Source organism: Pteropus alecto, unplaced genomic scaffold, assembly GCF_000325575.1.
Source record: "Pteropus alecto unplaced genomic scaffold, ASM32557v1 scaffold97, whole genome shotgun sequence".
Taxonomy (NCBI): Eukaryota; Metazoa; Chordata; class Mammalia; order Chiroptera; family Pteropodidae; genus Pteropus; species Pteropus alecto.
In genome coordinates, this window is record NW_006439713.1 from 1,081,187 (window position 1) to 1,096,920 (window position 15,734).

Sequence of the window (15,734 nt, forward strand, 5' to 3'; positions counted from 1 at the left end):
CTGAGTCCAGCTGGCTCACGAGGGCCCGGCCTCCGTTCTCTCCCTGGCTTGGCCTTAGCTGCTTGTCGAAGCGAAGCTGGGAGCGGCCGCGGCGTGCTAGCCACGCTGGCGTCACACCTCCAGTTGCTGGAAAGAGGGCGCAGGTTGATGCCCAAGACGTGGGTCCGCGAGGCCTTCTTTTGTGGGGGCTTTTATGATGTTTCCTGGCGATTCTACCCTCTCAGACTCCGTTTAGCTGCTTAGATGTCACCCAGCGGAAATATGTGAATTTCATAGTTCATTTGTCTATAAATATTTTCACCTTTCATGCTTTGATCTAGATATAGTCACCTTTTTTTAAAGCCTAATGAGTTTGAAGTATAATTCTTTTAACTTGTATACATCAAAAGTAATTTTTGGCCTGGCCATTTAGTTACACAGGGGGTGCCTATTAAGTATTGTGATGGACTGATACTTGAGCACCCCAAAACTCATCTTTCGCCCCTCGGTTTCTTCCTCTGTAACGTGAGGAGGAATTGTGAGGGTTGAAAAAGATAAAACTGGTTGAACCAAATGAGGTCCATCCATGTCACGGAATGTCATTCAGACACAAAAGAGGATGAAGTCCTGACACCTGCTAGAACGTGGGTGACCCTGTGAGCATCGTGCTGGGTGTGAGGAGCCCACGTGTGGGATGGCTCCAGGCCTGTGAGAGGTCCGCGTCAGGCAGACCCACTGAGACAGGCAGCAGTGGTGGCCTCCTGGGGTGGGCGCGTGTGCGTGTGTGCGTTGGGGGTGGCGGGGAGTGACTGCTCATGGACATGGGGTTTACTTTTTGGGGGGCAATGAGAATATTTTGGAATTAGAAGTCATGGGGTACAACAGTTTGAAAGGACTGAGTGCCACTGAAATGCATACTTTAAAATAGTTAATTTTGTTATATGAATTTCACCTCAATTTAAAAAAATACGTGTATCAAGGGCACATTGAAGGGAGAGGTGGTGGCAGAGAGGTCGTCGGTGCGGACCCTGGAACCCCAACCCCCTGGGCTGGACTCCCTGCTCTGCCGGCCAGGAGCTGTGTGTCCTACACACGTTATGTCCGGTCTCTGCCTCGGTCACCTCATCTGTAACGTGGGGGGAATGTTCAAGGGGGTTGTGGGGATTAAATTAGTTAATACGTATAAACGCATAGAATCAAGCCTGGCACGTCCCAAAAGCGATGTAAACGTTAGCTATTAAGATTATCCTTCGTTTACAGTTCTTGGCAGAGAGTCGATTTTCGATGAGTGGCAGATTTGGCCTGTTTGCCATAACGAGGCCTGGCCGGCCGGCGGCCCTGGGTACACCATGGACCAGTTTCTGAAATCAGCCCCAGCCCAGGTGGGCAGGCGTCCAGCAGGGCCGTGGCGCCGGAGAAAACCAGTCCTGGAAGGGCTGCGTCCCCCTCCGCGGGCAGGGGTGGGCTGGACCCCACAGCGGGGCCCTGACACCGGAGGTGACGAGGGACCCCGGAGGCCTGGCGTGGCCGGTGGCAGAGCCAGAATCAGGGCCGGGGCCGCCGCTCTGCGGGGCTCTCCGGGGACCGGGGACGGACCGTAGCCCTTGTTGGGGGTGTCGGGGACCGCGGTTCGCTCTTCTCGGGGCATCGGGGACGACGGGCGGTCGCCGGTCCCTGGCACGCATGCGCCGTCGCCAAATGCACGGGTGACATCTCTTCGGCAGGACCGGGCGGTGGAGGTGCACGCAGTGTCGCAAGCGCTCAGGGACATTTTGAAGCACCTGGTCGGTCCCGCCTCCCCGGCGGTGGTTCTGAGCGCCAAGCCTGTGGACGCGAGGGATGTGCAGGTAAACGCGCTCGCGGGGAGCGGGGGCTGCTCGCGGGGAGCGGGGGCTGCGGGACCCCGGCAGGGCTCAGGGCTCGGCTCCCTGGACAATGTGTGTGCTTTCCGCGTTCCTCCACCCGCTGAGACAGCGAGATCCCACCAGCGCTGGTCGAGAACCACCATGGTTTGCGGGGGAAACTCGAGTTCGGGGCACAGGATTCCAAATCTCCATGTGCTGGAAGGAGGAGGCAGTTGGCCCTAAGTAGCCCTGACCCTCCGCCATTCAGGAGCTAAAAACTTAACTTCACTGTCCCCTCAGAGCCTGTGGTCTTGGACCTCATCTTCCAGGACTGAGGTACTGGGGACACCCAGTTAGCAGTGAGAGCGCGCCCTGTTAGGTAGGCAGAGTGAGACACACGAGACGGACACGCTGTTTAGCCCAGGCCGGGGACAGCCTGGTGGCCTGGCCTCCAGGAGCATCTGCTTCCCATGGGCAGTGTGGACACAAGGGATCCCCTGCCCGTGGCCCCCTTTTCCATGCCACCCGTCTTTCCCCGCCCTGTTCTGGGGCTCTCTCCATGCCTGGCTAGGGTGCTGCTTCTGTGACTAAATTCTCGTCCAGGACGTTGGTCCTGCTGAGGGTTGCTGGGCTTGGTCTCTCCCACCTTCACTGGCGACACGTCCAACACCCTTTGCCTCAGGTGGATTAATTCTCCCAATTATGAGCTCAGCCTTTCGCTGCGATGATGCAAAACACGCCCTTGCCGTCCCCAAGGGTATTATTCCTCGTGCATATTTCCAGGATTGTCGCGGGCGTGGTGGGCTATCCATCTTTATCGGGTTTTGCTGAAGTCATTTTGAAAACTTTTAAAATGATTTTTGTGATGCGGGCTCTCGGTGTCTGGTTCCCGTTAGGGAAGGCAGCGCCCCCTTAGGGTGTAGCGTCTACACACAAAATCTGCTCGGTTCATCAGACATCGCTTGATCGCAGTGTGGGGTGCTAAGCTCTGAGCACGGGGGGTACAGGAAGGAGCAGCAGGAAAACAGGCGAGAAGAGCGAGGGGCTCGTCATGTCCGTCCAGGCTTCCCAGTGGCAGCGGCCGGGTCGGGGTGCTCAGCGCCCCCAGAGAGAGGCGGTCAGGCCAGGCTTCCCTCTCAGCGGCTGTCCCAGAAGTTCTAGCCATGGGGGTTTATTTCAGGTCGGCGGCACCTGGCTGTTTTGAGTATCACGAATTTTTAATGTCAAAATTCGAGGAACTTGAGAAAATAGTGTATTTTCAGAATACACGGATTCAGAAGATAAAAGGGCCCAAGCTCCTGGGAGCGTCCGAGTGCTGGCTTCCCACCGCGTCATCGGCTGGGTTCAGATAAACTCAAATGCGCTCTCGTTTAAAAAAAAAAAGCAGCCGAAACCACCATACGTTGAATGATGCTTTTTAAGTAAATGTGTAGAGTTTATATATCAAAATAGCACGTGTGTTGTACTGGTCGGCGTTTCCAGGGAAACACCCAGTAGGATGTGGACATCCCGTCAGCCTCTGTCACCGCGAGTGCCCGTTCCTTATGCTAAATCTCGAGAGAGAATTGATGATGGAAGCTGACGGGTCCTCGCAGTCTGAAGGTCCGCGGGCTCGAGACCACCCAGGAAGAGCCCGTGTTCCGTTTGAGCCCCAGAGCGGGAGACCGGTCCCCCGGCTGCAGGCGGGCAGGCACGAGGGACGGCCTCGTACCTGGGCAGGTAGCTTTTGTTCTCTTCAGGCCTTCAACTGCCGGGCGAGGCCCACCCAGGCTGGGGAAGACGGCTGCTCTACTCAGTCCGCCGGCCTAAACATCAGTCTCTTCCACACACAGCCTCACAGAAACACCCAGAATAATGTCTGACGATATTCCCGGGCACCTGGACACTGGTCGAGTTGACACGTAGACAGCCGAAGACGTTTGGTGTCCGTCCCGGCCACGCGAGCGCTGTGTCCAGGGGTCGGACGGGGCCTGAGGGGGTCTCGCCGTTGCTTCCTGTCCTCGCAGCTCACCACTGACAAGGCCCCGGTTCAGAACAGTGACCTAAAGGACACTTGTGTCCCGTAAGGTGTTAGTGAGTGTCCCCCCAAAAGGCATTCTGAGGTCAGATCCCTCCCTGAAAGCTTTCACAGTGTGGAGTCCTGTGCCGTCTCTGAGAAGCCTGTCTGTAGCTGTTTGTAGCTGACGTGTTTGTAGCTGACGGCGGGGGGAGCTGTCAGAGAGGAGGAAGCTGCTTTGGGAAAGGCGGGGTTCGAGGCGGGGCCTCCAGGCACGGGGAGGTTTTCTGCTGCAAGTGCCTTCGTGCTGATTTGAGGACGGGATGACCGAAGCCAGTCCCAGCGGTGCCTGCCTCTCCCTCGCTAGCGCGACACCTGGACGATGCTTAGGTGTCCCCCACGTGGACGGCGGGTCTGCCCGAAGGCAGGATGTGGCCACGGGCTGGCTGGTGTCACGGTCGGTGCTGGTGGGCTGCAGACACCCCCGCAGCCTGGAGAGGGCGCCCCGCTCTCTCGCCAGCACCCGGCCTGGGTCCGCGGGGAGCCCCGTGGTTTCAGCGTGATGGCGGGGGCCCTCCCTGGCTGCCCCTGTTGCCGCTCTGCTTTCTGGCAGACGTGGAAGGCGCCCAGCAGGGAGGTGGTGCTGGTTGCCTGTACCCTGCCTTCCCATGAGAAGGGGGGGCTGTCACAGGGCCGGCCCGGGTTGCAGCCTCCGCCGTCCTCGGCCTTCGCGCGGGTCACCGTCCCTTCTCTTCCTGCAGAATCTCCAGCGTGCTTCCCCCGCCCCTCAGGACCCCTGTCCTCCCAAACCTCCAAGGGCTCACGAACTCAAGTTGCTGGTGAAGAACATCCGAGCCTCGCTGCTAAACGGCGCTGGTGCTTCAGGTGGGTGGCCACGCGGCAGGGCCCCTGGCCGGTGGCGGCAAGACTGTCCTGCGGCATGACCCGAGCGGAGGGGTGACCTGTGGGTTCTCAGTGGCCTTCAGGCTCCCTCCAGTTGGGTTTGCGGTGTGATCACTGCCTTTGAGCCAAAAGGAGCCCTTGAAAATCGTCACACAACTGTTGAAATACAACCCAGGTTTTGCATACGTGAAAGCCGGGCAAAGGAAGGACACAAGGGACACAGGTGGCTTTGCCCTTTCCCTGTATTGAAAAGGCGCCTTCTCTCCCTGTCAGTACATGGTAAGCGTCCCCAGCTGATTGCTTTGCTTTCCCGGAAGGTGAAGTGCCATGTGAGCGGTTTGTGGGTGTCAGAAGCGGGCCCATGGGGGACCCTTCGGTGCAAGGAGCGGCTTCTGGCTGAGTGACCACAAAGGCACCCCCAGAACGGACGGCTTTCGGCCGGCTCTGAACTGCGGCCGTGCCCCCCGATGTGTGGAAGGCTGGCACGGGGCTCCGCTCTCCACTTTGGTTCTGTTTTGCTGAGAATAGAAAAAAGTTCTTTTCTGTCGTCTGCAATGTCAGCGGACACTTATCTCTGTTTGCAAGGAGCTTCTCTCGGTTCCAAACATACAGCGGGCCACGTTTAGCAGCTAGGACTCCACAGAGCTCGCTCTCGTGGTGGTGGGTGGTGGTAAAAGCGCTCGCCTGAAACCCTCTGAGGCCCCATGTTCAGTGACTGAGAGGGGCTCCCTGGACTCTGTGTCGGCGTTGGGGCCCCCACCTGGGGCGAGCCTCCCCAGAAGGTGATTGAGAAGCTCGTGTGTGCCGTGTGTAGAGCGTCTCCTGTGCACGGGGACGGGCTGGAGACCCCAGCCCCAGCTGGACTGACCACACAGCACACTCACGGCGTTGTGCCAGGGCCAGAAGCGGCTGTTAGATGATGACAATGAACTCCCCCATCATCTGGATCAAACACCCTGGAAAGGGTTTTACCTGAGTTGGGTCAGGTGTAAACACACACATTTGTTGTAAGTAGAGAAAGGGGTCCCCCAGACTTAGGCGTTGTCCCAGATCTCGTTTCTTTGGCAAGCGGTTAGTCTTGTCCAGAAGTGGGGCCCCCATCTCTGCTGCACTAACGTTATCCCCAAGGCGTGTCCCCCACCGGGAGCCTGTGCCTGCGGCCAGCACTGAGCCCTGCTGGCCAGGAGCAGGGGTCCCTGGAATCAATCTGGGTTCTGGGCATTAAACGAGGGTAGAAAAATCTTTAGCAGCAGACAGAGTGGGGTGCTTCGAGAGTTTGTCAGTGGAGATGGAAGAAAAGCCCCTCGGAAGTTGGTGAGCCAAGACCGCAGGCATTTTATTCAGCCTTTCTTTGACATGCAAAAATGTCCTAAAGTGATTAAGAAACCACCAGTAAAAGCCCAGCCGGGCCCTCTGCTCGATTGCAGGCGACCTGAATCTGCTGTGCACGCTTCAGCTGAACGAGCCTGTTCAGAAGTTGTCCAGCGCCCTCCCCCCAAACACTACGGACCTCACCTGGGAAGAGGAGTTCACCTTGTGCGTATAGCTGGGCCCCTGTGGGCTCGGTTTCCCCAGCCACACCTGGTGCAGACCGCCAACCCCCAGCATCACTTAGTAGCACCGTGTAGACCAAAAACAATGTTTAAAACAGTTTCTTGAAAAAGTGTATCAAGCATCGGAGGTGCCTTTAAGTCAGACATGAGTTTCTGTTGGAAGGTAGCTCTTAACGTTGACTTCCTCCTCACCCGTGTCCCCAGGCCCTGTCGTGACAAGAGAAAACGTTGTTGGGTTGGCTTATTAAGGAATTGGCTTAATTAAATCTCGCAGGGCCAGATAGTGGAGTACTAGCAGCCGATTAAAAGCGATGCTGCCCTGTAGCTATTGTCCTGGAAAGATGCACGTGGTATCGTAAATGAAAAAAAAAAAAGGTTACAAAGAAGGAGGGAGGTGTATTATGTTCTATATTTTGGGTTTAGACAATTACACGAGAATCCTTTTGATACAGTTACTAATAGCCACGTGTGGCTCTTTAAATCTCAAGTCATTAAAATGAAACGAAATTAAATCCAGTTCCTGTTTGCACTGGCCATATTTCAGGTTCTCAAAAGCCATATGAGGCTAGTGGCCACCGTATTTGATAGCACCTATATTACTATCATCATCCAGACAGTTCTGTTGGATAATTCTGAGAGGCCAGTCAGCAGATGTCAACAGTAACCATTTCTGAATAGTGAGGTTGCAGATCATCTTTATACCTTTGGCTATATGTCTCTATCGTTTTTAAAAAATTGATGATGACTTTATAATCAGAAAAAAAATGCTATTTCAAAAGCGATAAAGCACCTTCGAAGACTCACAGCGTTTTTTTTTCCCCTTTTCACAGTGAGTTGAATGCCAGGTCCAAGGAGTTGTGCCTGCAGATTTCAGAGGATGGGAGACCCTCGGAAGGTGGGTGGCGACCAGGTAGATGAGGCCCTGCTCCCTGGAAGGGTCAGTCAGCTGACGGTGGCCTTGGGAAGCTGCGAAGGGCGGAGACCCGGAGGAGGCCAGCCCCTCCCCCCAAACCACTCTGGGTCTCCCCGTGGGAATGTTTGGTTGAAGGTCCCTCTCGGTCATTAACAAGGTCATGCATTTTGGGAAAGTATGTTCCACGGGTTTTTTTGGTTTGTTTTTTAATAGCCAAAATCTTTCGTGAAACAATTCTTGGCTTAGAGAAGCAGTTCTCAAACCTCTGAGCCTTAATAGGTCATGTATTATTATTATTAATTATTATTACTATTATTATTATTACGGTGAAATACACGTAACATAACATTTACCGTCTTAGCCATTTTTGAGTGCAGTTTGTTGACACGGGTGTGTTCACGTCGCTGGGCGGCCATCCCCACCACCCATCTCCAGAACGAGGCTCCGTCCCCATTAAACACCGCCGCCTCCCGCTCCCCCTGCCCCAGCCCCCGGCGCCACCATCCTGCTTCCCGTGTCTGCATTTCAACTGTCCTGTCCTTGTACCATAAGCCACAGTGGCTTGAGTTGGACACGGGCTTCAGATACAAGAAAACAGAAGGAAAATCGCTATAGCGAATGTGGACCCACAGGCGTACCTGTGTGTAAGTCGGTAGTTTCAATGTTTATTAGATTTTTTAAAAATCCCTATAAACGCACCAAGCATCGAAAGTGAGGAATAACCCGTAACTGGCTTATCCAGCTGCGCAGCCAAGCCACTTGGCTATCTTCTGATGTTCTCAAGACCCAGGAAAAAGATGTTCACGCTTCTGGTTATTAGCCAGAATTCTACAGTGACTTCCGTGATCGGCAGCCTCGAGACACCTGGGCCGCTCCCGAGATAAGAGCCGAGGTTCCCGGAGCGGGCAGGTGTGGGGACGCAGGATCAGCCGCTGAGGGAAGCCGGCTCCTAGTCCGCCCTGGGCCCCGCTCCTGTCCAGCCCCACAGGGACTGTGAAATTCCACACTTGAAAAAGCAAAGCAAGGAAGAGCCGTATAACCATTAACTCAGACTCCTGTGCTTTTAACGTTTTGCCCATTTCCTTTATGATCTGTGCTCACACCTGGTGGTCGCTCTTGCTTACGTGTTGTCTCTCTCCACACACACACGTAAACGTGTGGACTGTCGGAGCGCAATTCCGTGCATCGTGGCTCCTCGCCCCTAAATTCTTCATTCCCTGTGAGCAGGGATGTTCTCGTACGCGTCCGCGGCACGATTTTCAGCGTCCTGAGTTTACGTCGCCGTGGCCGTCCAGCCCGCCCCCCGAGTTCCAGTTTCATCCGTTGACTCACTAATGGGGCGGGGGCGGGGGCTGGCTCAGGGCACAGGTGAGCCTGTCACTGGAGAAGTCGTGTGCCTGGGGCGTGACTGCCCGCCGTGACCTGCCCACATAGGAATTCACGCCCAGGCCACCCCAGGAGGTCACTTTCCATAGAGCCCCTTTGCTATCCACAGTTTCTGCTCCAGTCCAGGGTCACACATTGCCCGTCACGGTCACATTGCCCGTCCTCACCACCTCTCAGCTTCCTTCGTTGTTATGACAATGACATTCGCCAAATGGTTTCAGGCGGACAGGAATGATCAGGAGTTCGTTCTGGCTGCAGCAGCTCACGCCGACTGTTCCCTCCCGTGGAGACATCCGTGGTGCTCATTTGTCGTCTCCTGTCTTTTTAGCTCTGCTGGCGATGACAACTGTCCCTTTAGATTTGTTTAAGAAGCAGCCTTCCGGGCCACAAAGCTTCACGCTGACCAGCGGGCCCTCCGTGGGCAGCTCGGTGTTGGGTTCGGTCACCGCGGAGGTAGGTGGCCAGGTCCCAGCCCGACCCGCTTAGACGCGCCCTCGTTTCTGTCTGTCTGTCTTGCTCTGGTGTGAAGGTGAGAGGTGCCGGTCGGGGAAGGACCGCCGTTTCATACGGTGCGTCTGGAGACTTGACCAGGACGCTTCCTGCCCGTGACCGTGTCGAGCCATCTGCCGCGTGACACGGTTTTCCGTGAACGTGGTTCACCCCACAAAGCGTGTTCTATGCCCTTCACACCTCCACCCTTTGCTCCCGTCACGTGTTGCGTGGCTGGATTCGAGCGTGGGTCCCGTCATCCTGACGTCAACTCTGGGGAGATCCGGGTTCATTATCGTACTAAGCGACAGTGACTGAAGGCACCAGTGGTTACGGCAGAGGACGTCGGCGTCCACGGCGGGCGGGGTTGTCCCCACACCGACCCTGAAGCACAACCGCCTTCTCCGCAGTTCTGTTACATAGAACCCTGCGAAGCGAAGCCCCGGCAGAGCCCGCCGCCCGTTCCTGCTGCCAAGATAGAGAAAGACCGCACGGTGATGCCGTGCGGGACGGTGGTCACCACCGTCACCGCCGTGAAGACCAAGCCTCGCTTCGACGCGGGGCGGGCGTCCCCGCTGAGCCCTGGTGAGAGGGGGAGCCATCCCTGGGCCGGGCCCCGAGCCCCGCCCTCGCCGTGGAGACCTGGGTCCTGGGTGCAGGGGGCGGGGCCGCGGGCGGCTGGTCATAAAGCCGGTGGCGCGGGAGGGCCGTGCCCGGCGAGACCCCTGCGTAGCCTTTTTTTTTTAATAGAAAATTACCTTTCTATTTTGTCAAATAAATACAAGCCGAAGTAAGGTTCCACCAGTAGTGTATTCTGGAGGTAAAATTTAGGTGTTAGATGAAACAGCTATTTAAAGGGAGTGGTCCATGACGTCGGCGTGGGGACAGTATGCGATCTTAAACGGCAGGCCAGTGTAGTTGCTGATGTTAAATATCATTTACTAGAAGGCTCGATGTGCAGTCAGTTTAGATCCGGCTGAATTCTGTGCCTGTCCCCACAGCCACTGCCTTGGAGGACGACTTCTGTATAAGTGTATGAGTTATTTATTTATACTGTGTTTCTGCTCGGACAGAAATATCTTCCCAGGATAGACGGCCTGGCACGGTTCTGGAATGCAAAAACAGACCGGGAAATTCTGGCTTAATTAAAACATTTCTGCAATTTTATTTAAACCCGAGCTTCCAACACCCTTTTTGGCAAGCTCCCCACCCTACCCCACCCCACCCCCCAAAAAACCAAAAATGCAATAAGAGAGAGAGTTAAAAACCCGTAAGGTTCGCCCCTCCCGACCGCACGCGGTGGGGTGGGAGGAAGGTCAGGTTTCACTGCCCCATCACCGGACTCAGACGCGGTTTGGGGGCCCTTGTAACCGGCGTCTTCCCGGCAGACTCTCCCCTCAGGACGCCCGTCAAGGTGAGGGTGATTGAGAAGGACATCTCCGTCCAGGCCATCTCCTGCTGCAGCGCCCCCGTCAGCAAGACCCTGTCTTCCTCGGACACAGGTGAGGCGTCCCCGGCCGGTCCTGTGTTCTTCCTGCACCTGCGCCCCCCGCACCCCCTCCCCCATGAGAAGCCCGCGTCCCCTCTTCGCGGTTTGGGAAGCTTTTTTAAGGAGCGAGTGAAGAACTCGAGGGAGAAAAGGGAAGTCTGAGTTGGCCGAATGCCGGGAGTGGCGTTTCGGCCCCTATGGCCCTTACGGGGGACGCGTCACAGACACGCCCCCCGGCTCACACCTCACTTTGTAAACTGTCTGCACGTGCCCTTTTCTCTGTTTGACACACCAGTTACACGAATATCATGGAGCTGGCAGGACTCAGGGGACATAATCAGAAAGGCAGCTTTATTTTTTGTCCCCATGGCCCCGTGAAGCCTGTTTGACAGGAGGCATTTCTCATCCACCTCCCCCCCGCCCCCCCCAAGAACTCTAGGTGCCAATTTTCCATTTTTATCGTCACTTTCAGGCAGTAAATACCTTTAAAGAGATGTCTCACTGTCTCTTTGAGTCACAGCGTAGTCTACGTTTCGGGGTTAAATGTCCCCCCCGGCATGTGGGACGTACGTCACAGGGGCGGGTCAGGTCGGTGGCTTCTGTCTGGCCGCCTCGCACCCGCTGAGCTTGATTCTGCTGCTGCCAAGGGCGAGGATGGGGCAGGGACTTGCGGGTGGGGACAGGGGCTCGGCTGGCCGTGCTGTCCTGGGTGCGCTGCCCCTCTCTGCCCGGTGGGGGCGGGAAACGGCCTCTTCCCCCGCGGGCATTTTCGCGGTTCTTCGGACGCTGCCCTGCAGGGCCCCCCAGCCATGACGTCCCGGACACGGGGCTCCGGCTCAGCTTCCGCCCCGGTGGTACGTCCCACCACCTCATCCTATGGGGGTCCCCTCGCCTGGGCAGGACCCCTTTTTCAAAGACCCCAGGCTGAGGTTCCTGCCGTGGATTTGTCATCGGGTCTCGGGCTCCAGCCCCTGGCATCGGCTCCCACGGTGCAGCCGGGGCCGAGTCCCTTTCCCGGGCACACCTGTCACCTTGGCCGGGCAGAGGTGCCCTGCGCAGACCCGTCCCTCGGAGGCGCGGGAGTCACGGCACAGCCTTCCCCAAAGGCGTCCCCCTCAACCCTTTCTGGCAACCCTTCCCCGCGTCGTGGGTCACGACCAAGGAGCTGCTGCCGCCGGGTCCTGTCACCACTCCTCCTGGGAACGCGATGCCCGTGTCCCTCAGGCCACCGCCCAGACTGAGGGCAGAAGGTTCTTTTTACATGCTCCTTTAGGGTGTTGCCGCTTCAATTCGACGTTGGCGGGACCGTGCGTTCCGGGCGTCAGCTCTGTGTCCCAGACACCTGGCGGGCATCCTAGCTCTGCCTCTGGCCAGGCTGCCAGACCGTTCCCTCGCTTCCCAGAGGAGGCCTCAGAGGACGCCCACCTCAGGGCCGGGGGGCGACTGAGTGAAGTCACATGCGCAGAGCCCTCTGCACGGCCTGGAGCGTCAGGCGTTGGCGTGTGCTGCTTTCGCGACCGGCCCCTCACGGCCTGAGCCCGGCCGTGGGTGGTCACCCACTTGCCTCTCGCAGTTCAAAATCCCCCCGAGTTTGGAGGTCTTTTGCTTGTTGACCTGCTCTGGCTGGTTTTTCCCCAGCTCTATCGGGGTGCAGCTCACGCACACAGACACGCACAGACCCTGTGTGCACGTGTCAGTGCGTGTCATGTGACCACACAGAGCGTCCGCTGTAGACCAGGGTCCACAAGCAGAGTTTCTGACCTGTGCTGACGTGTCCACGCCGCCTCCCCCCACAGAACTGTTGGTGCTAAACGGCTCGGATCCTGTGGCCGAGGTCGCCATCCGGCAGCTCAGCGAGTCCTCGAAGCTGAAGCTCAGGCCACCACGGAAGAAGAGCACCATCATCATATCGGGGGTCTCCAAGGTGAGCCGCGTCTGTCCCCGTCCCCGCCAGCGCCCGCCCCCCCCCGCCCGTGGAAGCTGGCCCCAGCTGGTGATCCACCTCCAGGAAGCCCCATTTAGAAAAGTCGGTCCCTGTCCCTCATCCAGCAGGGGCCGACTGGTGGCATCTCATTCACAAAGCTCATCCTGTTTACGAAGGAAACGTGAACGTTTCCGACGGGGTGGGGGAGGGGGTGGGGTGGCGCTTTGGTCATTGAGAGGTTGGTGAATCATTCGAAGAAAAGTCACTGGAAGAGAGAGACCCGAGGGCCACTGGGCCAGCCCTCTGTGACGGCCCCGCCCGCCACCGCTGCGCTCCCGGTGACTTCCGCTTCCCACGTTACGCATTTCCACACCATTTTGATTTTTTCGCAGTGAATGTGTTTGCCTTTTGCAATTAGAGACAAGGCTCGGTTTTGAACGTATCCGATCCCACGCCTGCCTCCTCCCGCTCCGTGATGTTTGTCCAGAGCAGGCGGTGGGGGCATGGCCGGCCTGACTGGGCGCCAAGCAGGCCGGGCTGCTGGAGAGGCCTGTCCCTCAGGGCGGGAGGCCACGAGGACCGTCCCTTGCTCCTTTTTAACATTTCAGACTGAACAAGGGGGTGCGAGCAAGGAGGGACCTCGGCAGATTTGATGGCGGGAGGGGGCCAGGAGGAGGAGGCGGGCTCGTTGATACTTCGAGGGCACCCTGGGGTGGGACTGGCAGGCACACTGAAAACCCACCTCTCAGCTGCGGGAGAAGGGCCTCGAGTCCCGACAGGCACAGCTGGTGGCAGCCTTGAGCATCGTCACCCAGGAGCTGGGCGGTACCTCTCAGGGTGTCCTGTGCCGTCCCTCAGCAGCCAGCAGGCGGCGCTGGCATCTCCGGGAGAGGCGGGACCCAGGGTTTTAGTGTTTCCCTGCTGTTTCCCGGTTCTGGACGAGTGTGAGACTCGTGGCCAGTCTCCTCTAAGCTTTCTCTGAGGTTTCATTTCAGAATCGTCAGGCACGCATGGATCTTAACGTTTGATGCCCCCAACCCACCGCGGTTATTCCTTCCACTGATGCTTCATTGTCCCCTCCGAGTCCATGGGCACTTGAGTCAGGGAAGCGCAGTTATCACTGACGCTAAGCAGACGCCCCCGTGCAGCTGCTCGGGAGAACAGCAGACCGGCACGTGCCCCCTCCGTGCCCGCTGCGGCCACTTCCCGCTCCCGGCCCCTCGGCTTGGTTCACACACGAGCAAAGCCCTTCGGGTACAAAGCCTGGGCTTATCGGTTTAAGATGCTGTAGGCACAGAGGCTCAGAGGAGCTGGACCTGGAGCTCCGAGCTCACGTCCCTGTCACCCCTCCGACTTAGAAGGAGGTCACAGCCGTCACCCATTGGGGGTCCGGGCGGCGTGTCCTTGGAGCGTCCCTCACGCTGACTCTCTCTCCCGACAGACCTCGCTGTGTCAGGACAGCGATGCTGGCCTGATGCTGGACTATGTGGCCTCTATGGACAGCGCCCGCGGAGAGGAGGCCCTGTTCCAGCCAGGGGCGCCTGCAGCCTCCGCTCCCCTGGAGGAGGACGCCTCGGCTGGGGCCCCGCCAGCCCTGGAGCCCCAGGACTGTGAGCTGGCCCCCTGGGACTTGGAGGAAGTGCCGCGGGAGCCCGACACAGATGAGCTGTCCGAGAGCTCCCTGAGCGTCTCGGAGCCGGGCGCTGCCAAGAAGCATAAAGGTACCTGCCCCCCGCGCCCCGAACCCCCAGCGACAGCCTCGCTCCACGCTGCCTTCCAGGCCGAGTTCCCAGTCTGCGCCCTCCCCTGTCCATCCCGCCCTCAGCCTCTCCTCCGTCCCCACCGACCTGCCAACGCACCTGCACCCAAAGTCTGAGCCCGGTCGGGAACGGGGGCGCTTCAGAGTCCTTCCGAGTGTGAGTGCTGGGGTCACCTCTGCATTTGGGGTACATGCCTCCTCTGTCTGAGCAAAGCCAGGTGGAGGCCGGGTTCCCCCTGGCTGGGACATTGGTGTCTCGGTTCACTGTGCCTCAGACTCTCCCTCCACCTAAGAGCAAACCACAGCTCACCGCTGGGACCACGGGGGAGGTGAGCCCCCCAGAAAGTCAGCTGGTTACCCTCGCATGTGTGTGTGGTGATAAGGTGCTCATTTCATCAGAATAACGCCTGGTTTTCTGTTAGCTCTAAATCGGTGCTTTAAATCTGTGAATTTCTTCTCCGTGTCAGTGCTTTGGATGAGAGTGATCTGTAGTCTAGGGACTGGGGGGCAGATGTGAGACCTCAACACTCACTGGGCCTCGGCTTTCTCTCTGTCGGCGGGGACGTGTCCACCTCCTGCCAGGCAGTAAGGAGCCCCCAGGGCAGAAGTCAGGGTGGGAGACCGCAGGCAGGAGCCTGAGCCACACGGGGTGTGACAGGCGTGGCTGCCGCTAAGTCTTTACTCCCTGCGAGTGTAGACATGAGGCAGCCCCGGGCACCCCCGGCACCCCCGGCACCCCCGGGCGGTCGGGAGCCCTGGTTGGCGATCACTCCGTGGCCTCTCTGTGCCTTTGTTGCCGTGCTGGAGACCAGTGGTTCTCAGGGCGATTGTGCCCCAGCGCACACTGCATGTCCCGAGACAGGTTCCACGGTCACAGCTGAGAGTGGGGTGCAGCCGGGTGGGGCGGGCAGAGCCGGGGTGCCGCCCAGCATGGCTCAGTGCACAGGGGACCCCCATGCAGCATCACGCTGTAGAGGGCCCGCATCCATCCTCACCCACCTCTGTCCGGCTTGCTCCGCGTCCCTCCCCTGTGACCCATCCGCTGACCAGAGCAGAGCGGGGACAGGGGGGGCAAGAGTTGAAAGAGAGACGGAGAGAGAGAGAGGAGGGTCCCCGGGGATGGTCTCCAGCCCCTGCGGTGAAGACGGGACTGAGGGCCTCCATCTGCCCCGTCGTGGGGGGTCTTGGGCGAATTATCCTGTGGACTGAGCCTGGGGACCAGGAACTGCTTGGGACACGAGCCGTAGCCTGCACGGGGACCTCTGTGCTGCTCTTGCTTCTGTCTGTGAGGCTCGGCCCAGGGTGTGGGAGAGACGGCCCGCAGGGCGGTACCTCCTCCGGCCTGGACTCGGTCTGGGGGCTGGGCAGGCCCCAGGGAGCTCTCCTGGACCTGAGGCAGGCAGGCGGGTGCCGGGCGAGGTAGAAAGCAAGTTGGGGCGCGGGGCGGGGCGCCCCTCCGCTCCCTTCTTCCAACAACACGCGGCCTGCCCTCCCCACAG

The 15,734-nt window shown here is 58.4% G+C and overlaps 1 protein-coding gene across 4 annotated transcripts in view; it reads left to right on the forward strand.

The window, feature by feature from the left end:
* C2CD2 (C2 calcium dependent domain containing 2) overlaps positions 1-15,734 on the forward strand; it is a 45,192-nt gene that overhangs the window by 20,806 nt on the left and 8,652 nt on the right. For all 4 annotated transcript variants that reach the window (XM_015593108.2, XM_025050214.1, XM_025050215.1 and 1 more), the window contains exons 5-13: positions 1,704-1,826; positions 4,581-4,704; positions 6,150-6,258; positions 7,106-7,170; positions 8,903-9,027; positions 9,474-9,648; positions 10,452-10,565; positions 12,349-12,476; positions 13,918-14,197. In XM_015593108.2, coding sequence (XP_015448594.1) covers positions 1,704-1,826; positions 4,581-4,704; positions 6,150-6,258; positions 7,106-7,170; positions 8,903-9,027; positions 9,474-9,648; positions 10,452-10,565; positions 12,349-12,476; positions 13,918-14,197 — 1,243 coding nt within the window. The remainder of the gene's footprint in view (positions 1-1,703; positions 1,827-4,580; positions 4,705-6,149; positions 6,259-7,105; positions 7,171-8,902; positions 9,028-9,473; positions 9,649-10,451; positions 10,566-12,348; positions 12,477-13,917; positions 14,198-15,734) is intronic.